This window comes from Artemia franciscana, chromosome 9 (genome assembly GCF_032884065.1).
Source record: "Artemia franciscana chromosome 9, ASM3288406v1, whole genome shotgun sequence".
In the NCBI taxonomy this organism is placed as follows: Eukaryota; Metazoa; Arthropoda; class Branchiopoda; order Anostraca; family Artemiidae; genus Artemia; species Artemia franciscana.
The window spans coordinates 14,255,490-14,279,933 of record NC_088871.1 but is presented as its reverse complement, the minus strand read 5'-3'; the positions used below and the strand labels follow the sequence as shown (position 1 = coordinate 14,279,933).

The window sequence follows — 24,444 nt, the reverse complement described above, 5'->3', positions numbered from 1 at the left end:
CATAACTTGCAGCCCTCCCCCCGGGGACTGTGGGGGATTAAGTCTTCCTCAAAGACATAGTTATTAGATTAGTCGACTATGCTGAATAAAATGGCCATCGCAAAATTTTGATCCGGTGACTTTGAGAAAAAATCAGTGTGGAAGGGGGCTTAGTTGCGATCCAGTTTTTCGGTCACTGAAAAGAGCGCTAGAAACTCTTGATTTCCGTTTGAATGAGCCCTCTTGCAACATTCTAGGACCACTCGGTCGATAAGATAACTTTGAAAAAAAAAAAACAACAAAAAAAAAAACACATCCGTGATTTTTCTTCTGGCAAAAAAAAAATACAAATTCCATATTTTTGTAGCTAGGAGCTTGAAACATCTACAGTAGAGCTCTCTAATACGCTGAATCTGATGGTCAGATTTTCATTAAAACTCGATGATTTTAAGGGGGTTTATTTTTTTTAATATGGCAAATTTTCCCAGGCTCGTAACTTTAGATGGGTAAGACTAAACTTGATGAAATTTATATATTTAAAATTAACATACACATCCAATTCTTTTGATGTATCCATTGATATCAAAATTCAGTTTTTTAGAGTTTCGGTTACTATTAAGCCGGGTCGCTCCTTACTTACACTTTGTCCCCACGAACTGTTTGATAAACCAGTTAATTGAAGTAGTCAGAAAAATTGTCAGAGAGACGGTACTTTCAAACAGTTCGTGGTAACGAAGTGCAGTAAGGAGCGACCCGGCTCAATAGTAAACAAAACTCTAAAAATGGAATTTTGATACTAGAAGATACACCAAAAGAATCGAATTTTCATGCTGATATTAAATATACAAGTTTCATCCAATTTAGTCTTTGTTATCAAAAGTTACGAGCCTGAGAAAATTTGCCTTATTTTGGAAAATAGGGGAAAACACTCCCTAAAAGTCATAGAATCTTAACGAAAATCACACCATTACATTCGGCGTATCAGAGAACCCTATAGAAAAAACTTCAAGCTCCTATCTACAAAAATGTGGAATTTCGTATTTTTTGCCAGAAGACAAATCACGGGTGCGTGTTTATTTGTTTTGTTTTTTTTTTTTTTTTTTCTTTTCCCCAGGGGTCATCGTATCGACCAAGTGGTCCTAGAATGTCACAAGAGGGCTCATTCTAACGGAAATGAAAAGTTCTAGTGCCCTTTTTAAGTGACCAAAAAAATTGGAGGGCACCTAGGCCCCCTCCCCCGCTCATTTTTTCCCAAAGTCAACGGATCCAAATTTTGAGATAGCCATTTTGTTCCCCATAGTCGAAAACCATAATAACTATGTCTTTGGGAATGACTTACTCCCCCACAACCCCTGGGGGTGGGGCTGCAAGTTACAAACTTTGACCAGTGTTTACATACAGTAATGGTTGTTGGGAAGTGTACAGACGTTTTCAGGGGGATTTTTTGGTTTGGGGGGTGGGTTTGAGGGGAGGGGGCTATGTGGGAGGATCTTTCCTTGGAGGAATATGTCATGGGGGAAGAAAAATTCAATGAAAAGGGCGCAGGATTTTCTAGCATTACTATAAAAAAAAACAATGAAAAAATAAACATGAAAACGTTTTTTCAATTGAAAGATAAGATAAAATAAAATAAGATAAGATATTTATTTCAAAAAAATCACTATCACATGCCCTCAAAGGCCGAATTCGGACTTTGGAGTCGACTAATAAAACAAACAAAGCAAAAAACACTAATAATAATGAATAATCAAATTATGAGTAAAAAAAAAATATATAAGTCAGAAAAAAAAGGGAAGGGGACAAAAAAAGTCTAATAATACAGAAAAGAACAAGAAATAAACATATATATCTACAAATTAAAAGGGACACTAAAAAAAAAGTCCAAAAACTCACAAAAAAAAGAACGGAGCATAAAACACACGAAAAACACATATGAATTAAAAGGGAAACTAAACCAAAACAGCGGGGGGCAAGCAAATTAGTGTAACGACCTAAAGCACCTCACATGAAAAAAAAGGGGGAGGAGAAACTAGTTGGCTCTTTTATTTATTTTTTCTGTGATGAAGGGGACAAAGGTTTTTTCATATCTGGAAGTAACGCAGCGAATGAGGGACAAAACTGGGATAGGCTCAGAAACAGCTCGAGGCTGTCGTAATCTGGATGGTGAGTGACGTTTGGGGAAAATACTTGCCGTCCGAGGGTTCGTTATTGCATTTTTTGAAAAACGGAGGCACAACGACGACCTCCTTCGATCAAGGGTTTCCAAACTAGCTTTTTTTAGGAGCAGAGAGTAAGGCACCTTGCCTTCTTTGAAAATTATTCGCAAGGCTCTTTTTTGGATTGACTCAATATTGTCTGATTCTTCACGGGAGATGCCAGGGTGCCAAACTGGACCAGCATATTCAAGATGCGGACGGACAAAAGACGTGTACAACCTTAAGGAGTGAGAAGGGGGGACGCTATATTTATTTAGGAGCTTAGGGAGGGCGATAGACGCATTAGCTTTATGGATGATATCTTTAACGTGGATATCCCACTTTAAATTTGAAGAAATTGTGACTCCAAGTAATTTAACCGAGGATGCATAAATTTCAGGAGGGATAGGATTAAGAAAACAGGGCGAGGATCTGAGGAAACAGTAGCATTGAAACTTAAAACGAACAGAGATTATTACGCATATGAGGGATTCTAAAAACACTTTAGCATATAGAGCGAGGTATTTAGGAGGAGATAATTACCTCGCTCTTTATGCTAAAGTATTTTTAGTAATTTCAACTATTTATTCTACGGCCTTTCTGATTCATAGGTCATTCTTAAAGAATTGGGACAAAACTTAAGATTTAGTGTAAAGAGCGAGGTATTAACGAGGGTACAAACCCAATCATATACATACAAATATAAGAATATAAAAGTTTGTTACGTAAGTTAATTCTTAAGTTACGTATATTTTTTACTAATAAAAACGTTCGTTAAAAATTAAAAGTTCTAGTTGCCTTCATAAGCAACCGAAAAATGGGAGGGCAACTAGGCCTCCTTCCCCACCCCTTATTTTTCAAAATCGTCTGATCAAAACTAAGAGAAAGCCATTTAACCAAAAAAAGAATTAACATGCAAATTTCATTTTAATAATTTATGTGCGGATAGCCAAAATCAAACATGCATTAATTCAAAAACGTTCAGAAATTAAATAAAAAAAAACTAGTTTTTTTTTACTGAAAGTAAGGAGCGACATTAGAACAGAAATTACTACGTATATGAAATGGGTTGTCCCCTCCGCAATCCCTCGCTCTTTACGCTAAAGTTTGACTCTTTGCCACAATTCTACTTTTTAAAACAATTAAAAGCTTTAGCGTAAAGAGCGAGGGATTGCGGAGGGGACAACCCATTACATATACGGAGTAATTTCTGTTCATTTTAAGTTTTAATGTCGCTCCTTACTTTCATTAAAAAAAACTAGTTTTTTTATTTAATTCCAAAAAGCTGAGATGCACAGCTGACATAGTTCCTTGGTATTTTCTCAGCTTAAGTTAACCAGCCATTGATTATGAGCCATTGATACATGGCAACAATAAGTAGGCACCAGGATGAGGCACTTGGTGCGCCAGAAAAGGTTAAAAATAAATTTCGCAAGCCTGCATTCCCTTGACAAGTTCAAAAAGCTAGAGCTTAATAAGAATAACCTAATATTGTCATTCAATTCCAATTTATTGGCGATTTGTTTATGCCTTCTTTTAGAATGACAATAAGAAAAGAGGGAATAAAGCTGCGAAACAAAACTATAATTTAGAAATTCAATCTGAAATGGAAGACACTAGAGCCTAATTCCCGTGGTTGGCTAAAAATTAGAACATTAGAAGAGAAACAAGAAAGGCACAAAAGAGGCATAACTTGAAAAATCAGTCTGCGCCGACGGACAGAAAAATTATAAGGGAGCAATTTTAGTTAGGTCGCAACTGCAGGAAGAGAAAAAAGCTTCTAGTGGAAGAAGAATTCTTATCTTCTTGGCAAAAATAGGAATGGTCAGGAGGTTGAATATGATGGACTAGAACGGGTTTGGGGAAGGTCGGGTAATTTTAAACATCGGGTATTTTTTTTAGCATGGAAAAGAGTTGGAGGTCTTTCTTACCAATTTTTTGAGGGCCTTGGTCCTGATTGATAGGGGAGAGTTCCTTTGGGGGTTCAATGATTAAATTCAGTTCTTTTAGCCAACAACTGGTCGGTCAGATGTTTTTAGCTTAACAAGGCCTAGCATTTCAAGATTTGGTGACAGGAGATGCATCCAGTATTACTGAGACCCCTCCGTTATCCCCAAAGAGTCAGGTTGTTGGGGGAAGGGCAAGGGGGCAGTTACCCCCCAATAATTTGGGGAGAAAAATTATTATATGGCCTGTTCCCTTGACTCTCTGAATGTAGACCCCTCTTGCCCCCCCCCAATGAAAATGCTAAAGCTACGCCCCTGATAAAATTCAAAATATAAATGATTTCTGACCTTTATATATTCTCTTCCTGGGTCTTAACTTTCAATTTTAAAAATATTTGTTATTAGTTTTAAACTGAATATTACGAAAACCTAACACACATAGATTTTGCAAGTGGCTAACTTCTAGGGTTATTGCAAAACAACGACGAGTGATTATATATTCAGGTTACATGCTAATATTGATTGTAAAATTTTTCATTGCAGTCCTAGATTTTTGTTCTTTAGTAGAAAAAGATTGAAGTAACAAAAATAAGTTTCATAGACACGCCAAAAGTTAGTTTATAATAAAAACATGTCGGTTCCCAAAAGAACGCTGCAATTTAATGTTAAAGTTTCGTTTTAATTAAAGGTTAAGGCGCGATCAAACATTTTTGTTTGCAAGGACATAATAAGAGGATGTGAGCTAAATAAAAAAAAAAAATAATAAATAAGCTGAGCAACATTTTTAAAAGAAAAATTTTAAAAGAAAGTAAAAATGAACAGAAATCCACTTTGGGTCAGAGATAAGCAGAATTTTCGTTATAACTAGCTTTTTCAAAAAATGAAAAGCAAAGTTGAAACCTGAAACAAGCAAATATAATTAGTTTAGGTTAAAACAAAAAATAATTAACACAAATAAAAATAGTGCTGTCACACTCTACAAATTAAGATATGCACATGGCTAAAAATCAATTACCTTAACCTGAGTGTCGAAGTCAAATTTTTTCATTTTTTCTAGATCTCCGAATTTTTATCCTTGGATCACTGAATTGATATCAGAGGGGGGAATTATCAAACGTACACGGTTCACCAAGTACCTCGGAATTAACGTAAATCATTTGAGGACCGTGTGAAGTTGATTTCTAAAATACTATTGCGTAGCCTGATTCCTAAATTAAAACACATTTTCCCCAAAAATAATTTACGGTTTTTATATTTTTCTCTTATTCACCCTTATATTTTGAATTGTTCATCGACATGGCTTGGTAGTTTCCCCTCGTTACTTCGTCCAATCCGTGTGATCCAGAATAACGCTATCCGGTTTTTTTTGGTCTGGGGAACCGGGAGTCCATGAGATCGGTCTATAGTGAAACAAATGTAATACCTGCAGCCGGATTGCGTGATTTTTATGTATAAGTATCATAATGAGGGTCTTCCAGGTTGTTTTGCAGGAATATTTTGTGAGAGGCCAGATAATCATCAACACGATACTCGGATGCGAGGAAATATGGAGGTCCCTCTGCTTGCTTCTAGTATATCTTCTTTTTCTCTTGTTTAAGGAGCTTCTAAGCTTTGGAACAAACTTATTAATGATATCAAGGATAATGTTAATTTTAACCAGTTTAAATCTGATTTACGTGTGGAGTTGCTCGGCTGGTATGCTTTCGAAATAGATTAACTATATTTTCAGTGGGTTACTTTTCTGTATTTTTATATATTTTTCATGTGTTGTTTTGGGGTTTTATATTACTGTGGTTCGTTATTTATTTTTATGTTGGTTTTGGTAAATGGTCACATGCTCCATTCTCTTTTTATTTTATTTTTTGTTTTATTTTTTTATTTTAGCACATCCACACAAGCTCCGCCTTTGCTATGCTATTATATATAAAAATTATTGTTTTCAATAATATTATTCTACTGCTACTACTACTACTACTTCCCTTAACTCAGTAAAGACTATAGCGTCATGGGTAGGTATCATTTATACTTTCCTAAAAAAAAATCAACAAACGTATTTCAGCAGAACGTCCATACGTTACAAAAGAAATCAAAACCCTAAGCAAGAAAATGAGACAACATTTCAGAAAAAAACACACAAAGAGGCGAATACCCTGATGAATAAAGTCAGAGGAATCACGCACCTGGCAGCGGAAGGTTACTAACAAAAGGAAATATATCATTTATTTGATTCTAAGCCTGAACAGTGGTACAAAAGGATAAAGAATATGACAGGAAAGCGCAGACTGAACTGAATTTTGGCTATAATTAAGTAAAATAAGAGCTAAGAGCTCATATGGCACTTCTGACGAGGCAAGAAGAGCTAAGAGCCAAGAGCTCATATGGTATGAGCTCTAACAAAATTCTAAGAATCAATAGATCGATTTAAAAGGAAAATCAGAGGCTTAATGCCAGTCAGGATTTAAAATAAGAGCTCTGAGTCACGATGTCCTTCTAAATATCAAAATTCATTAAGATCTGATCACCCACTCGTAAGTTATAAATACCTCATTTTTTTTTCAATTTATCCTCTCCCTATAGCGCCCCAGATGGTCGAATCTGGGAAAAACAACTTTATCAAGTCAATTTGAGCAGCTCCCTGACACGCCTACCAATTTTCATCGTCCTAGCACGCCCAGAAGCATTAAACGCCAACCCATTGAACCCCTCCCCCCGACTCCCCCAAAGAGAGTGAATCCAGTGCGTTTACGTCAATCACCTATCAAGGACATTTGCTTATTCTATCCACCAAGCTTCATCCCGATTCTCCACTCCAAGTGTTTTCCAAGATTTCCCCCTCCAACTCCCCCCAATGTCAACAGATCTGGTCGGGATTTGAAATAAGAGCTCTGAGACATGGATTCCTTCTAAATATCAAATTTCATTGAGATGCGGTCGCCCGTTCTTAAGTTAAAAATACCTCAATTTTTCTAATTTTTCAAATTAACACCCCCCCAAGCTCCTCCAAAGAGAAGCTCCTCCAATTATGTCAATCACGTATCTAGAACTTGTGCTTATTCTTCCCATCAAGTTTCATCCCGATCTCTCCTCTCTCAGCGTTTTCCAAGAATTCTGTTTCCCTCCTCCAACCCCCTATGTCCCCGGATCCAATTCGAGTCTAAAATGGAGCATCTGAGACATAAGATCCTTCTATATATATATATATATATATATATATATATATATATATATATATATATATATATATATATATATATATCAAGTTTCATTAAGATCCGATCACCTATTCGTAAGATAAAAATATCACAATTTTCACGTCTTCCAAGAATTCCTGTTTCCCCTCCAACTTCCCCTAATGTCACAGGATCTGGTTGAAATTTAGAATTAGAGCTTTAAAGCACAAGATCCTTCTAAATATCAAATTTCATTAAGATCTGGTCACCCTTTCGTAAGTTACAAATACCTCATTTTTCTGAATTACGACCCCCACCCCTAACTCCACCAAAGAGAACTGATCCGGTCCGGTTATGTTAGCCACCTATCTTTGACAGGTTTTTATTCTTTCCATCTAGTTTCATCCTGATCTCACCGCTCTAAGTATTTTCTAAGATTTCCGGTCTAACCCCACCCCCAACTTCCCCCCAATGATTCTGGATCCAGTTGAGATTTAAAATAAGAGATCTGAGTTACGAGGTCCTTAAAAATACGTCATTTTTTCTAATTTTTCAGAATTACCCCCCCCCCTCCCAATAGAGCGGATCCGTTCCAATTATATAAATCACGTATCTAAGACTTCTGCTTTATTTTTCCCACCAAGTTTCATCCTGATCCCTCCAATCTAAGCGTTTTCCATGATTTTAGGTTCCCCTCAAACTCCCCCAATGTCACCAGATCCGGTCGGAATTTAAAATAAGAGCTTTGAGACAGGATATCCTTCTAAATGTCAAATTTCATTGAGATCCGATAAGTTAAAAATACCTCATTTTTTCTAATTTTCAGAACTAACCCCCCCCCCCCCCCAACTACCCCAAAAAGAGCGGATCCGTTCCGGTTATATCAATCATGTATCTAGGACTTGTGCTTATTTTTCCCACCAAGTTTCATCCCGATCCCTCCACTCTAAGTTTTTCCAAGATTTTAGGTTTCTCCCTCCCAAATCCCCCCCAGTGTCACCAGATCCAGTCGGGATTTATAATAACAGCTCTGAGACACGACATCCTTCCAAACATCAAATTTCATTAAGATCTGATCAACCGTTCGTAAGTTAAAAGTACTTCATTTTCTCTATTTTTCCGAATTAACCGGCCCTCCACTCCCCCTAGATGGTCAAATCGGGAAAAAAACTATGTCTAATTTAATCGGGTCCGGTCCCTGATAAGCCTGCCACATGTCATCGTCCTAGCTTACCTGGAAGTACCTAAAGTAGGAAAACTGGGACCGTCAGACCGACAGACAGACAGATCGACAGAATTTGCGATTGCTATATGTCACTTGGTTAATACCAAGTGCCATAAAAACAATTATTTTTCAACTGAAAGTAAGGAGCAGCGTTTAAACTTAAAACGAACAATAATTGTTAAGTATATGAGGGGGTTGAGCTTCCTCAACACATAGCTTTAAACGCTAAAGTTTTTTAGTACTTTTAAGAAAAGCTTCCCATTATTCTAATTAAACTAACATAGTGTTTCAGAAGTCGTTCTTAAAGAATTGGGACATGATTAAAACTTTAATGTGGAGAGCTAAGCTTTAAGATAGAGCAATCCCCTCATATACGTAATAATTACTGTTCGTTCAAAGTTTAAATTTTGCTCTTTACTTTCAGTTTAAAAAAAACTTTTTTTATTGAATTTCTTATCTTTTTTCGTTATTTTTTTCTCTCTACGCTGAATTTTTTTTAGTAATTTTAAAAGAGCTATTTATTCCAACTAAACAGCCTTTGTGATTCAGGAGTCATTCTCAAAGACTTGGGACAAAATTCGAAGTTTAGCGTAAAGAACGAGGTATTGACGAGGGAGCGACTCCCCTCATATACGTAATGATTTCTGTTCGTTCAAAGTTTTGATGCTGCTCCTTACTTTCAGTTGAAAAAAATTGTTTGTTTTATTTATTTATTGCTTCACTGTCTATCAATATGGTCAAATATAGTCTATCAACAGTCTATATAGATATTAGGGGGGTCGTACGCATGTTGTATAACCATGTATATGAGGATCCAGTTTTTGGAATTACCATTTCATGTGAAATTTTGGTTACAATAGGCTGGAGTCACTCTTTATTAAAATAAATAAAAAAAACAAGTTTTTTTAACTGAATTAAGGAGCGACATTAAAACTTGAAACGAACAGAAATTACTTCGTATATGAAAGGGACTGCTTCCTCATCAACGCCCCGCTCTTTACGCTAAACTTTGATTCTTTCTCTTAACTCTACTTTTTAAAACAGTAAAAAACTTTAGCCTAAAGAGCGGGGCGTTGATGGATAAGCAGCCCCTGTCATATACGAAGTAATTTCTGTTCGTTTTAAGTCTTAATGCTGCTCCTTACTTTCCGTTAAAAAAATTTGTTTTTTTTATATTTAATTTCTGAACGTTTTTAAATCAATGCACGTTTTGATTTTGGCTCTCCGCAGATGAATAATTAAAACGAAATTTGCAGATTTATTTGTTTGGGTAGATGGCTTTCTCATAGTTTTGATCGAACGATTTTGAGAAAAAAGGAGCGGGGGAGGAGGCCTAGTTGCCCTCCGATTTTTTAGTTACTTAAAAAGGCAACTAGAACTTTTAATTTTTTACGAATGATTTTATTAGTAAAAGATATACGTAACTTACAAATGAGCTTACGTAACGAACTTCTCTTTTCTCATGTTTTTATTACGTATATGAGGGGGTTTACCCCCTCGTCAGTACATAGCTCTTTACGCTAAAGCTTAAATTTTGTCCAAATTTCTTGAGAATGACCCCTGAATCACAAAAGCCGCAGAATAAATAGTTGAAATTGCTAAAAATACTTTAGCATGAAGAGCGGGGTATTAGGAGGAGGCAAGCCCATCATATGCGTAATAATTTCTGTTGGTTTTAAGTTTTAATGCTGCTTCTTACTTTCAGTTGAAAAAACTTTTTCATATTTATTTTTTCATTGTTTTTTTTTAATGATGCTAGAAAATCCTGCGCTCCCTTCATGAAAATTTTCTTCCCCCATGACAAATTCCTCCCAGGAAAGTTCCCCCAACATATTTCCCCCTCTTATTAACCTCCCTCCCCAAACCTAAAAATCCTCCTGAAAACGTCTGTACACTTCCAAATAACCATTACTACATGTAAGCACTGGTCAAAGTTTATAACTTGTGGCCCCTCCCACGGGGACTGTGGGGGAGTAAGTCGTCCCCAAAGACATAGTTATAAGGTTTTTCGACTACGCTGAATAAAATGGATATCTCAGAATTTTGATCCGGTGACTTTGGGAAAATAATTAGCGTGGGAGGGGGTCTAGGTGCCCTCTAATTTTTTTGGTCACTTAAAAAGGGCGCTAGAACTTTTTATTTCCGTTAGAATGAGCCCTCTCGCAAGATTCTAGGACCACTGGGTCGATACGATCACCCCAGGGGAATATAACAAAAAAACAAAAAACAAACAAACAAATAAACACGCATCCGTTATCTGCCTTCTGGCAAAAAATACAAAATTCCACATTTGTGTAGATAGGAGCTTAAAACTTTTACAAAAGGGTTCTCTGATACGCTGAATCTGATGGTGTGATTTTCTTTAAGATTTTATGACTTTTAGGGGTTGTTTCCCCCTATTTTCAAAAATAAGGCAAATTTTATCAGGCTCGTAACTTTTGATGGGTAAGACTAAACTTGATGAAACTTATATATTTGAAATCAGCATTAAAATGCGATTCTTTCGATGTAGCCATTAGTATAAAAATTTCATTTTTTTAGTTTTGGTTACTATTGAGCCGGGTCGCTCCTTACTACAGTTCGTTATCACGAACTGTTTGACAAAACACTGACGTCATTATAACTAATGCTACGATATAGTTTTTACTGTTATGGTCATTTTTCACCACCGATTAGGATATCATTCATAATCTTGTAAACGAACATGCATTTTTTTTGGTCAAAATTTTATTTGATATATGTTTATTAATTTCAGAAGGGATTAGATATAGCAATTTTCTTTATAATAAGCTTTTAAAGTGCTTCCCATGCAAAAGTGATTTTTCTGGTTACTTTATATAATGACTCCTCTCTTACTTTACATAATATTTCAGGTTGCAGCATCAAGCACATCAAGCTCTTAGGAATATATTTCACAGATCATCATAAGTGGATAAACAGAAATAGGAGATGGTCGAACAGGTAAACCTGGGAATCCTATCTTTAAAACTCCTTGCTCGTCATGGTGTCCCAATACCTAAACATCGCGTAGTTTCCTTATGTTTATCAGACCGCTTGTAAAATATGGTTGTCTTGTTTGAAAATACGGCCTGATCCAAATTGAAAATTTGGATCAGAAGGACTGCCCGGAAAAGATCCAAAACCGAGATTTTCTTGTAGTTTCTAAATCCTCCAAATTTCCTCATTGCTCCCTTTTACTACTTTTTCGGCACGCCGTCAAACATTGTGTTCTAAGCTTGGTGACGGTGTTTTGGCAAATCCGCTGTTTCGTAAAGTTCTCCTCTCTGAACATCTCCATTCACGCCGACGGCTCCCGCGACAAGTAGCTACCAGTACCTAAACAGTACCTAAAATTTAGCTTGTAAAAGCACGGCATATTCATTATCTCCTCTTTGCCTTTACTTATTCCTAGTCCGAGCGACTTAGCATTTTTTCATCTCTTTTCAATTCCAAAGCTTGATAAACTTTTCCATTTTTCTGTATCATTCATAGTAATTTCATCATGATTTAGTACATTTTAAAAATGTCCTGCCAATCTCATTTTAACTCTCTCTTCATCATATATCGTGGTCGCGTATACTGTGGTTAACTGGGACAAGTCCAGATTAACTATTCCTCCTCAATTTTCAAACATCTTGATACAACACCTAATTATTATAATGTCTCCCAGCATCTTTCAGACCTTCAGCAATTTTATCTACGACCTCCCCTTCGCACCAACTCAATTCGTATTTTAATACTTTCTCTATTTTCTTTGCGTTCTTCTTATCTTTCTGTGATTTATCGTGTGTTTCCAACGTTTCCCCGTAAGACACCCCCTGCTACTTCACAAACAATTTTCCTGAAATTATTCCATCCATCCTCTGTATTGTCAAATTTAGACTATCTATTTTAATATTCAAATGTTCCTGAAAAGTTTCTCACAAATTCTCCTCATGGAGTCTACCAACGTCGTATATTCCTTGTGGTAGCTACCCTTCCTAAATTTAAATTCTACATTAAACACAACACACTACTAGATTAACATCAATTGCAATACTACTATATACCCTAGTATCTTGAATTGGTCATGTCAGTCTTCGGTTTGCAATGACATAATCAACAAGGTTGGCTGTCTTACCATCATGTGAGTACCAGTACCACATTAATTTATGGGCCATTTTATGATCTAATACTGAATTTGTTATAACTAGGTGGTTATGCCTACAAAGTTGCAGCAATCTACCTGTTTGTACTTTTTTTCCCCACACCAAACTTACCTACGCTAGGAAACCATCCATTCCTGTTTTTAACAATCTGGGCAGAAGAATCTTCTAGTTAAAATGCCGTACTTATGCCTAAGATCATCTGTATTTGTTTCTGCAGCTGAGACTAAAATTCGTTTGACTCACCGCTATCTCAATCAGTCGATTTTACAGGGGTAATATACTACTATGACTGATGCCTTGCATTTTATAGTAATAAAATGAGGAATTTCAGCAACAATTTTAAGTTTCAATTTATTTAGCTATTGATTTTCTATACTTTTGAATGAGATGGAATTAAAATAACACAAAAAATAACTAAGCATCACTATTTCGAAACAGTGTAATTGGGTGTGTATGACAAGTATTAGAATCTGTATCAGAAGTGTCAAATTCAAACCAGAAGGATCATAGAATTCTGATTTAAATTGGCCAAGAGCAGTTTTCATTAACTGTCATTGATGCTTTGACTAAGGGCATTAAATACCACTTTCTCTTTTTTATAGCCTTAAATCCCTCGAAAAGACCTCTGATTAGATGAAAGTGATGTCGAGCAATAACTTTATTCCAATTAAAGCCCATTTCACGTCCCTTCTGGTTCACATTAATAGTGGGCAAGCAGACTAGGAAAAAAAATAGCGATTCCATTTTTATCAAAATGACCCCAATGCTGGTGGACCACATTTTCCCCTGCAAATTATAGGGTTTATTAGTTTAAATCTATAAATTTACCAAGCCACAATTTGATATGGATATGAGACCTGGATATTTTCTTACAGAATGACGTAAAATCGCTGAGAAATTAGAAAAGTCAGGGCTAAGGAGCCCTGTGGTAAACACAATAGGTGGTTTGTATTCAAAGAACGAACCTCAAAGTCGTCATCGGTTTCTTCAAAAATTGTTTCTAAAAAATGAATGCTGATTACATCATTTGAATTGTCAGTTGCTATTGAGTCACTCTCATCATCAGTATCTTCAAAACTGCTATTCTCATAACAAGCATTCTGGTTTACATAAAACTGAAGAGGAGGCGTGTGACCTACAAGAATTTTCGCTTTAGTTTACATAGTATTGCACACGATATTCATTAAATACCTGCCGATTAAATAACAAGATTAGACAACTATGAAACATAAAAGGAATGCACTTAAAAATAGGATAATTCAAAGTACATATGCAAAGGAAGAAGAGAGCCGAAGTCTGTTCTCTATCCCCAGAAAGCAAAAAATACTTAATGTTTCGCCTAGATTTTGACAGTATTTTTTCTCCAGAGCCAACTCCCCTTGAATCAATATGCCTCTTCCCTAAAAGAAATTCTACAGGAAAAGAGCACGTGATTGATATAAAGGATTAGAGGAACATGAACACTTCAAGTTTACAGTTGTGCATATATTGACAGGTAGGTACAGTGACGTCAAGATCAGGGACGGAAGAAATAACGAACTTCAAAATTCAAGGGCAGGTTAGACACGGTGCATTTAGAGCAAAATTTTTTAGGGGGGGGAAGTGATAAGGGCGTCAATAATTTACCAAATTAATAAATTTATCATATATGTGCAATTTTTTTTTATGTGCTATTTATATATGTACTATTATTTTTTTTTTATTTGCTTAGAGCACTTCATACAGAACAAGTTGTCGCACAAACTTTGAAAGGGGTTCATTCGATTGGAAACTGAAAGGGGGCTAGCGCCCTTTATAATAGTCAAAAGCTATTGGAAAGCAACCAGCCTCTCCTCCCCCTACGCCCATCATTTTCCAAAACATATCCAATTAAAATTTTGAGATAAACATTTTGTTCAACGTATATGAAAGGTCCAAAAATTATATTTTTGAAGATGACAACCCCCAACAACCCTCAGGGTAAGGGATGTAAGTTATACTCAAGTAGTATCCCCATGGGTATGACACACTCCTTTCCTCCTTTAATGACGAAGATGTTGAACAACGATTCCCTCAGGGTAAGACACAGGTGCATGTGCAATCACGGGGAATGTTTCCAAAGAGTAAAGGGTGATTGTTACGTAATATACTTTGGAATGTTATGTAAAGGAGTTTGGTTGTCACGTAATAGCTTTTGTTTACTTTTGGTTGCTACATAATGGGAGGATTTAGAGCACACTAGTCAGGTGGGGGATTATATAGATTTAATAAGAAACAAATTTATACGAGTTTCACGAAGAAAAAAATCATTATGTAACAATTTTCATGAATAAGAAGTAAAAATAAAACATGTTTATCGAAGACATAAATCAGAATACATTAGGTTTCTTGAAAAAATAATCCCATTGCAGCAAATTGCACAAACAAAAAACTCAGCATGCATCATGTTTTCTAAAGAAAAAACTAACATGCAACAAGTTTCACGAAGAAAAATATAATGATGAAATAAGTTTCACGAAAGAAAAAATCAATATACAATAAATTGAACGAAGAAAAATATAAAGATAAAATAAGTTTCACGAACAATAATCATCACGCTAAAAGTTAAACGAGTAAAATCGGTTTCAAGAGGAGAAAATAAATGTCCAAGATTCACGAAGAGAAAAACAAACATGTAATAAGTTTCATGAAGAAAAAACTAAAATATAAAAAATTTCGACAAAACCAATATACATTAAATTTCCTGAAGAAATAAGCCACATGATACAAGTCTCACGAACAAAAAAAAACATGCATTATGTTTCACGAAGAAAAAACCAACATGCAACAACTCTAATTTATCTTATTTATCACGAAGATAAATAAGATAAATGATGTTTCACGAAAAAATAAATCATCTTACGACAAGTTTCGCGAAGAAAAAAATTCTAGCTAAATTAAGTTTCACGAAAAATAATCAGCACGCAACAAGTTCCACAGACAAAACTGGTTTTACGGATATACAAATCATTAAACACATTTCACGAAGATAAAAATCACCATGTCACAAGTTTATGAAGAAGATATAAAGCAAGTTTCTCAAAGATATAAATCGGGACATCTTAAGTGTCTTGAAAAAATAATCCACAAGCAGCAAGTTTTAGGTACAAAATCAGCATGCATCATGTTTTACGAAGAAAAACCAACATGCAACAAGTTTCAAGAAGAAAAAATACTATGGTAAATTAAGTTTCACAAAAGAATAAATCAACATACAATAAGTTTCACGGAGAAAATATCAAGATAAATTAAGTTTCAACAAAAAAAAAAATCAGCATGCAACAAGTTCTACGAACAAGCCCGGTTTCATGAGGAGAAAAATTAATGTAGAAGTCTCACGAAGAGATAAAATCAACATACAACATGTTTTATGAAGAAATAAACAATATTTGTTTCTCTAAGGCATAAATCAAGATACACTAAGTTTCCTGAAGAAATAATCCAGATGTGACAAGGTGCACGAACAAAAATCAACATATATCATCTTTCACAAAGAAAAAAACAATATGCAAAAATTTTGAAATAAATCAGCCTGCAACAAGCTTCACGAAGAAAAAATCGACATACATTATGTTACACGAAAAATAAATCCGCATGCAACTAGTCTAACGAACAAAAGACAATATGCAACATGTTTCACGAAGAAAAACATAAAGATAAAATACATTTCATGAAAGAAAAAATCAACGTGCAATGAATTCTACGAAGAGAAACTAACAGTAAAAGAAGGTACACAAGAAAACAAATTAACATACAACAGGTTCACGAATAAATAGTCAACACACAACAAGTTTCATGAGAAAAAAATCAATAGTTTACTAGTTTCACGAAGAGAAAAAAATTGACGTAAAACAAGTGTCACGAACAGAAAAATGTAGTGTGTAACATGTGTAACGAAGGGAAAATCAACATAAAACAACTTTCACGAAGATATAATAAAATACAACAAGTTTCACGAGGACAAAATTAACATACAACAAGTTTCATGAAGCAATAAATCTATATAAATTGACCTTGTTTGAAAATTCTGAGATAGTCAATGGATTTAGTATTATCAAATGTTAATATGCATATTAAGCCTCCAGTTTCAGAAACAGTAATGCTGTATGGTAGCACATTCGTTTCTAAAAGTGCAGGCAGGCTTAAAATATAATGATTTACATAGACGCTTATCTTTGCCAAAAATATGTCCCACAACAAAGCGGCATTATCAGCCATTTTATACTTCAAAACAACAATTTCATTCAAAAGAAAGTCAAAAAGCTATTGCGTGAAAGTTTCAAGTAGATAACTCCGAAGACCACACTGCCTTTCCATGATGAAAGTAAAACAGTTCAAAATAGAGATGAAACCTTTTAATTGACAGTGAATGTCCAGTTAAAAATTTATGTCTGTTCACTGTCAATTCAAAGGTTTCATCCCTATTTTGAACTGTTTTACATTTGAAAATTTCAAGATAGTTAATTGATTTAGAATTATCGAAAATCTATAGGCATATTCAGCCTCTAGATTCAGAATAAGTAATGCTGTATGGTGGTGCATTCGTGTCTAAGAATGATAATATGAAAAAAACTTCGTTTTCTTAAAGAGTTAAAGAGGCTGCGTCCCAAAGTCGAACCTTAAAACGTACAGGAATTAGAAGAGGCAGTTGGGGGGCTGCCGCCCCCCAAACCCCCAGCTTTTAAAGACTCTTTTGTACAGTTTTTTTTTGTGGGGGGACTTCATTGTTACTAATTACTAGTTTCGGCGCAATGGTTCTCCTGTCCTCTTGTGTTTAACATTTTTCGAAGTTATTCCATTATTCATTCATTTCAATTTTTTGTTAATTAAAAGAGGGCCTTTCCGAAGCCAAGAGCGGGAGGTTAGCAAAAAAACAAAAAACCTGTACAAAAGAGTCTTTAAAAGCTGGGGGTTTGGGGGGCGGCAGCCCCCCAGCTGACTCTTCTAATTCCTGTACGTTTTAAGGTTCGACTTTGGGACGCAGCCTCTTTAACTCTTTAAGAAAACGAAGTTTTTTTCATATTATTTCTGTACGTTTTTCTACAATCCATGGTGGATGTAATTTAATAATTCCTGTACTCCTCGTACAGAAATTAGGAGAGGAACTTGGGTGGCTGCCGCCCCCCCCCCGCTTTTAAATCATTGTATAAAATAGAAAAAAAATAGATAGAATGACCGAAATGTTTCTTTTGCTCATAAGAAGCTAATATTCTGTTATCTCTCAATTGATAAGCTGTCCAGGTGTTATCAAAATTATACACTTTTATTTTGATGTTGTGAAAAAAAAACCGCCCGTAAGGGACTTGAACCCTTGACCCGAGGATTAAAGGTCCCATGCTCTACCAACTGAGCTAATCACTTGCATGTGTGTAAATATAACTTCTCAATAAGTTTTAAAAATTTCAAATTAACATGGGCTCTTATGGAGAGAAATGCGTTAATTAAGTAGCTAATGCGTGGTTTCTGGAAAACAGGGAAGGAGTCATCGGATCGAGCTGAAATTTCGTGGATAAGCTCCTGGGCCGTAGGGGACCTTAATTTGTGAATTTCAGCCCGATCGGACAACGTTAAAAGGGGGGTGGGGTGGGGTGGGGTTGGTCGAAACTTTCGGGGGGTTAAGATTTTCCTATGAAACTTTCCAGGAAAATTACTCGGAGAATTCCGCATCGAATGAGTCTTCGTACACCCAGATCCGATGTCGGCTGTGACCTGTAGGCGTCTAGAAAAAAAAAAGAAAATGAATTTTAAGTGGCTAGGCGTGGTTTCTGGAAAACAGGGAAGGAGTTATCGGATCGAGCTGAAATTTCGCGGATAAGCTCCTGGGCCCTAGGGGACCTTAACTTCTGAATTTCAGCCCGATCAGACAACGTTAAAGGGGGGCTGGGGTTGACGGGTCGAAACTTTCGGCCAGATTTTCCCCATGAAGGAAAAGTTGGAGGGGGATGAAATTTGGCAGGTTTCTTAGTTGGAGCTCGGGCTACAAAATGCATCCCTCCCCATCCCTCTGCAACCACTGGAACCGAAGACGCTTAACATTGTCGTGGGTCGCCTCTTTATAGAGGCACGAGTGTGCCTCCTTGATAGTGGTTCTAAAAATAAACAGTTAACATAGATATTAATTTTATCCAAAAAGATTGTCCCTCAGCTTTGCAGGATTATTCAACCATTTTGGTTTGAAAAACAACAATTCTAGCCAAGTGAAGCCCAAAACCAGTTTTGACAATTCTGAGACAGTCTTATAATTGATTTAGAATTATTCAAAAACTACACAAATATTGAGCCTCGAGTTTCAGAGACAGCAAATCCGTACGGTGGCATATTCGTTTCTAAAGTTGCATATAGTCCTACAAAATAAACGGTTAAAATAGACATTTATTACAGCCAGAAAGACTATTCTACAGCAAAGTTATGTTTTCAGCCATTTTATTGTGCAAAACCATAATTTTAGGCAAAAGAAGGTAAAAAAAAGCTATTGTGAGAAAATTCTGCGAAATTAAATTGATTTAGAATTATTAAAAACTATCTGCATATTGAGCATCGAGTTTCGGAGATAGTAATGCCATAGAGTAGCACATTCATTTCTAAAAATACATGTAGTCGTACAAAATATATAGCTAAAACGTTGACATTTATTTTAGACAAAGACTGACCCAGAGCAATGCGGTGTTTTCAGCCATTTCATGGTGCTAAACAACAATTCTTGCCAAATAAGGTAGAAAAAGCTATAGCGTGAACACTCTGAGATAGTCAATCGATTTAGTATTATTAAAGATCTATATGCACATTGATCCTCGAGAATCAGAGGCTGTAATGCCGTACGGTAGCTTATTCGTTTCTTAGGGTGCAGGTAGTCCTACAAAATAAATACCTAACATAGACATTTACTTTCGCCAAAAGACAGTCCCATAGAAAAGCGCCATTTTCAGGCATTTTATGGTTGAGCGCAATGATTCTAGCCAAAAAGAGCTAAAATAGTATTGCGTGAAAATTCTGAGACAGTTAATTAATTTAGAATTATCAAAATCTATATACAAATTGAACCTCAAGTTTCAGAGGCAGTAACGCCGTACGACTGTGCATTCGTTTTGATTGCAGGCAGTCCTACAAAATAAACAGTTAACATAAACATTTATTTTAAGTAAAAAGACTGTCCCACAGCAATGTGGTGTTTTCAGCCATTTTGTTTTACAAAATAAAAATTCTAGCCAAGAAAAGTCCAAAAAGATACGTTTGAAAATTCTGAGACATACAATTGATTTAGAATTATTAAATTAGACATACAAGTATGTCTACAATTAGACATACAAATGATTTAGAATTAAGTAAAAAGACTGTCCCACAGCAATGTGATGTTTTCAGCCATTTTCGTTTGCAAAATAACAATTCTAGCCAAGAGATGTCCAAAAAGCTATTGTGTGAAAGTTCTGAGACAGTCAATTGATTTAGAATTATTAAAAAACTATACGCATATTGGGCCTCGAGTTTCAGAGGCAGCAACACCGTACGGTAGCGCATTCGTTTCTAAAGTTGCTGGTAGCCCTAAAAAATATCGATTAACATAGACAATAACTTTAGGCAAAAAGACTGTCTCAGAGCAGAGCGGTAGTTCAGCCATTTTGTGGTGCAAAAGAACAATTCTAGCTCAGAAGAAGGTAAAATAAGAAATACTGTGTAAAAATTCTGGTATAGTCACTTGAATTAGAATTATCAAAAATCTATAGCCACATTGAGACTTGAGTTTCAGAAGCAGTAATGCTGCAGGGTAGCACATTTGTTTTTTAGAGTTTTTAGTCCTAAAAAATAACCGGCTAACATAGATATTTTTTTAGCCTAAGAGACTGTCCAACAACACACATGTATCCGTGATCTTTTTTCTAGCAAAAAATGCAAAATTTATTATTTTTGCTTATAGGAGCTTTGCAAAACGTGAAGTAAAGCCTAAAAAAGACTTCACCTCTAATAACAACCCTCCCTCTTAGGAATTGCGTTCTAGGATGGGCTAGCCACATATTGGCACGGTGGCGTGACATATGTAGAGTCTTGACTCAAAGAAACGTGGCGTTTCCATTAAATACTCTCAGACATAGCTGTTAGTAGGGCTTATATTTATCTTTAATAACACGTCCTCCCTCTAGAATGGGTTTCAAAGGGGTGGGCTAGCCATATACTGTCACGGTGGCGTGAATATGCATAGCCGTGGCTAAATTAGACGCGGTATTTTCATTAAGACCTCTCGGAAGTTGCTCTTAATATGGTTCAAATTTACCTCTTATAACAACACACCCCTATGGAGTTGCTTGCTAAGGTGGGCTAACCCCATGTCGGCACAGTGGCGTGACTATGCATAGTTTTGGTTTAAAAAACGTAGTATTTTCATTGAAAGCTCTCAGAAATAGCTGTTAATTGGGCTTAAATTTACCGCTAATATCAATATCCCCTCTGGATTTGGTTACTAGAAATCCCACCTTTCTTTAATTCGTTGTTCTTTTTGCTTATATTTTTTCCTTTGTAAGCTTTTTCGTGTTTTATTTTTTCCACTTTTTAGTTTGAATTCATTTGTTCCGACATTTCATGATTTTATAACGTTATTGTATTAATAAAATTTGTATGTACAAAATGCTGTGTCCTATAGCTTGATTGATCCAGGATAAAACTACGATACTAAATCATTTATGCAATGAAATATCTAAAGCCAATGCTATGTGACACCTGCTTTGTAACTTAACCTGTTTAGTTTATGTTAGAACATTAATAGAATGTAGCTTGTGATTGCGTACAATAGACAAAAAATCAATACACGGTTCGTAAACAAGAGTTAGGGAACAAGCGATCCATTTAATCGTTCTAGTGTGTGCGATCAGGGGATTCCCCGTGCGTGTAATAGGTTAACATGTAAAACGTATTAGCAGAACCAGAGTATTAGAAAAGCTTTTATGGTCCAACTAGTTACCACTCCATTCCACGGAGGTAGAATCCCTTTCGAATCCTAACGTGGCAAAAAATCTTTAGATAACAAATGGTCCCCGAGAAAAACATCATGAAAGAAAAAGAAATCTTTTATAACGTTATTCAATATCTCACGTGAGTCCTCCTCAATTACAAGCAGGGACCCCCCACGAGACCTGAAGTAAAAAGTCACGTGTGAATATGTCATCCATATCATAAGTAAACATTCCCTGTTACGTAAGAACTACAGAAATCTTGAAACGTCTTGAAGAAAAATGTCTTAGAAAACGTCTTGAAATGTCTTGAAAAACGCCTTGAAGAAAAAAGTCAAAAAAACATCTTGAAATGTCTTGAACTTTTTTTTGGAAAATCATCTTGAAGAAAAATGTCTTAAAACGTCTTGAAATGTGTCCAAAAATTTCTTGAAGAAAAAAAGTTTGAAAATGCCTTGACATACCTTGAACGCCCTTAAACACTTCTTGAAGAAGAATATCTTAAAAATATATTAAAATGTATTGAAACGTCTTGAAAAATTTCTCCAGGAAAAATGTCTTAATAAACATCCTAGAATGTCTTGAAACGTCTTGAAAAAGATCTTGAAGAAAAACACCTGCATAAAAAACCACGCTTGACTAGTAGACTCTAACATGTCCTATCACGTAACAAGCAAAAGTAAACAAAAGCTATTACGTGACAACCAAACTCTATTACGTAGCATCCCAACGCCTAACACAGAAAAATAACCTACTTCTCTTAAAAAACGTTCCCTAAGACGTAACATACGCCTCAGTCATACTCCGAGGAAATCACCGTTCAACTTCTTCGTCATTAAAGGAAAAAAGGAGCAGTGGCTATCTGTCATTCTAAAGTGCCTATGGGAATACTATTTGCACAGGGGGTTATACGGTTTTTACAGAGAGGGTAGTCGTACAAACTTCGGAGGAGGATCATTGGATTGGTAATCATAAGCTCTTGTTCCCTTTTTAAAAGTCAAATTGATCAGAGGGCAGCAACCCCCACCGTCTCACCTCATATTTTCCCAAAATGTATCAGGTAGGAATTTTGAGATACCCATTTGTTCCAAGAACAGTCCAAAGATCCCATAAAAAAGCCTTTTGGGCTGACAAGACCACCAAAGGTTGAGAGAAAGGGTTGGTAGTTATGCCCCGGGGGCAAATAATTTTTTTTTATGGAGAGAGTGGTCGTGTGAACTTCAGAGGAAGCTCATTTTACTGGAAATGTGTAGTTACAACTCCCGTTTAAGAGCCAAAACTGATGCAGGCCAACCAGCACTACCTCCCTGACATTGCCTTTCCCCCAAATGTATCTGATCGAAACTATGAGACAGCCATGCTGTTCACAATAGTCCAAAAATATACCAAAATGTCTTCTGGGTGTAGACACAGCCCTCCAGAGCCCAGGGGCAAGGGTTGTAAGTTATGCCTTGCGGCACATAAGGTATATGGAACGGGTGGTCACATAAACTTTGGATTGGATGGGGCTTATTTGATTGGAAATCGAACACTCTACTGCCCTTTCTAAGAGTCAAAAGTGAATGGTGGGCAACCATCCGTTCATCCATGCCTATGATTCTCTAAAACACATCCGACTAAAATTTGTATAGAACTATTTTGTTCAACATTGTTGAAAGATCCAGTAAGCATGTCTTTGGGGATTCCAGCCTCCCCACAGTCCTCAGGGCAATCAGAGGAGTCTTTGGGGGTTGTCAGCCCTACTCATTTTAACTTTTGCTTGTTTTGAGTCTTACTCTATATTTATTATAATTTTCGTTCTTTTTTAGTTTCATTTGTTTATTGATAGTTATTTGTGGTAGTTTTACGCTTGGGGGATTATTTGACTATATTTTTGCTCATATTTGGCCTAATAGAGCATTTTACTTTTTTCGAAAACTTGTTTTGTAGAAAAACCTTTTAAAATCAATTAAAAACCAAGAGCTAAGAGCTCATATGGCACTTGTGACGAGGTGGGAAGACCCAAGAGCTCATATGGCATGAATTCTAGCAAAATTCTAAGAATCAATAGATTAATTTAGAAGGAAAATCAAAGGCTTAATGCTGGTCGGGATTTAAAATAAGATCTCTGAGATATGAGGTCCTTCTAAATATCAAAATTCATTAAGATCCGATCACTCACTCGTAAGTTAAAAATACTTAATTTTTTCTGATTTTTCCTCTCCCTTCATCCCCCCAGATGGTCGAATCAGGGAAAAGACTTTATGAAGTCAATTTATGCAGGTCCTTGACACCCCTACCAATTTTCATCGTCCTAGCACGCCCAGAAGCACCGAACCCGCCAAAGGAATGGACACCCCTAACTCCTCCAAAGAGAGCGAATTCAGTCCGATTACGTCAATCACGCATCTACGACATTTGCTCATTCTACCCACCGAATTTCATCCTGATCTCTCCACTCTAAGCGTTTTCCAAGATTTCCGGTTTCCCCATCCTTGTCCCCCCAGTATCACCAGATCTGGGCGAGATTTGAAACAACAGCTCTGAGACCTGGATTCCTTCTAAATATGAAATTTCATGAAGATCCGGTCACCTGTTCTTAAGATAAAAATACCTCAATTTTTCTAATTTTTCCGAATGAACACCCCCTCCAAAGAGAGCGGATTCATTCCAGTTATAACAATCACATACCTAGGAGTTGTGCTTATTCTTCCCACCAGTTCTCATCCTGATCTCTCCACTCTAAGCATTTTCCTAAATTCTCCCCCCCCCCAACTCCCTCCAATGACATTGGATCCGGCCAGGATTTAAAAGAAGTGATCTCAGTTACGAGGTCCTTCTAAAT

The 24,444-nt window shown here is 36.1% G+C and overlaps 1 protein-coding gene across 1 annotated transcript in view; it reads right to left on the bottom strand.

Moving 5' to 3' along the window:
* The window catches only part of LOC136031039 (uncharacterized), an 84,537-nt gene that overhangs the window by 44,996 nt on the left and 15,097 nt on the right, over positions 1-24,444 (bottom strand). The window contains exon 3 of the mRNA XM_065710233.1: positions 13,629-13,798. Within this exon, the coding sequence (XP_065566305.1) occupies positions 13,629-13,798 (170 nt within the window). The remainder of the gene's footprint in view (positions 1-13,628; positions 13,799-24,444) is intronic.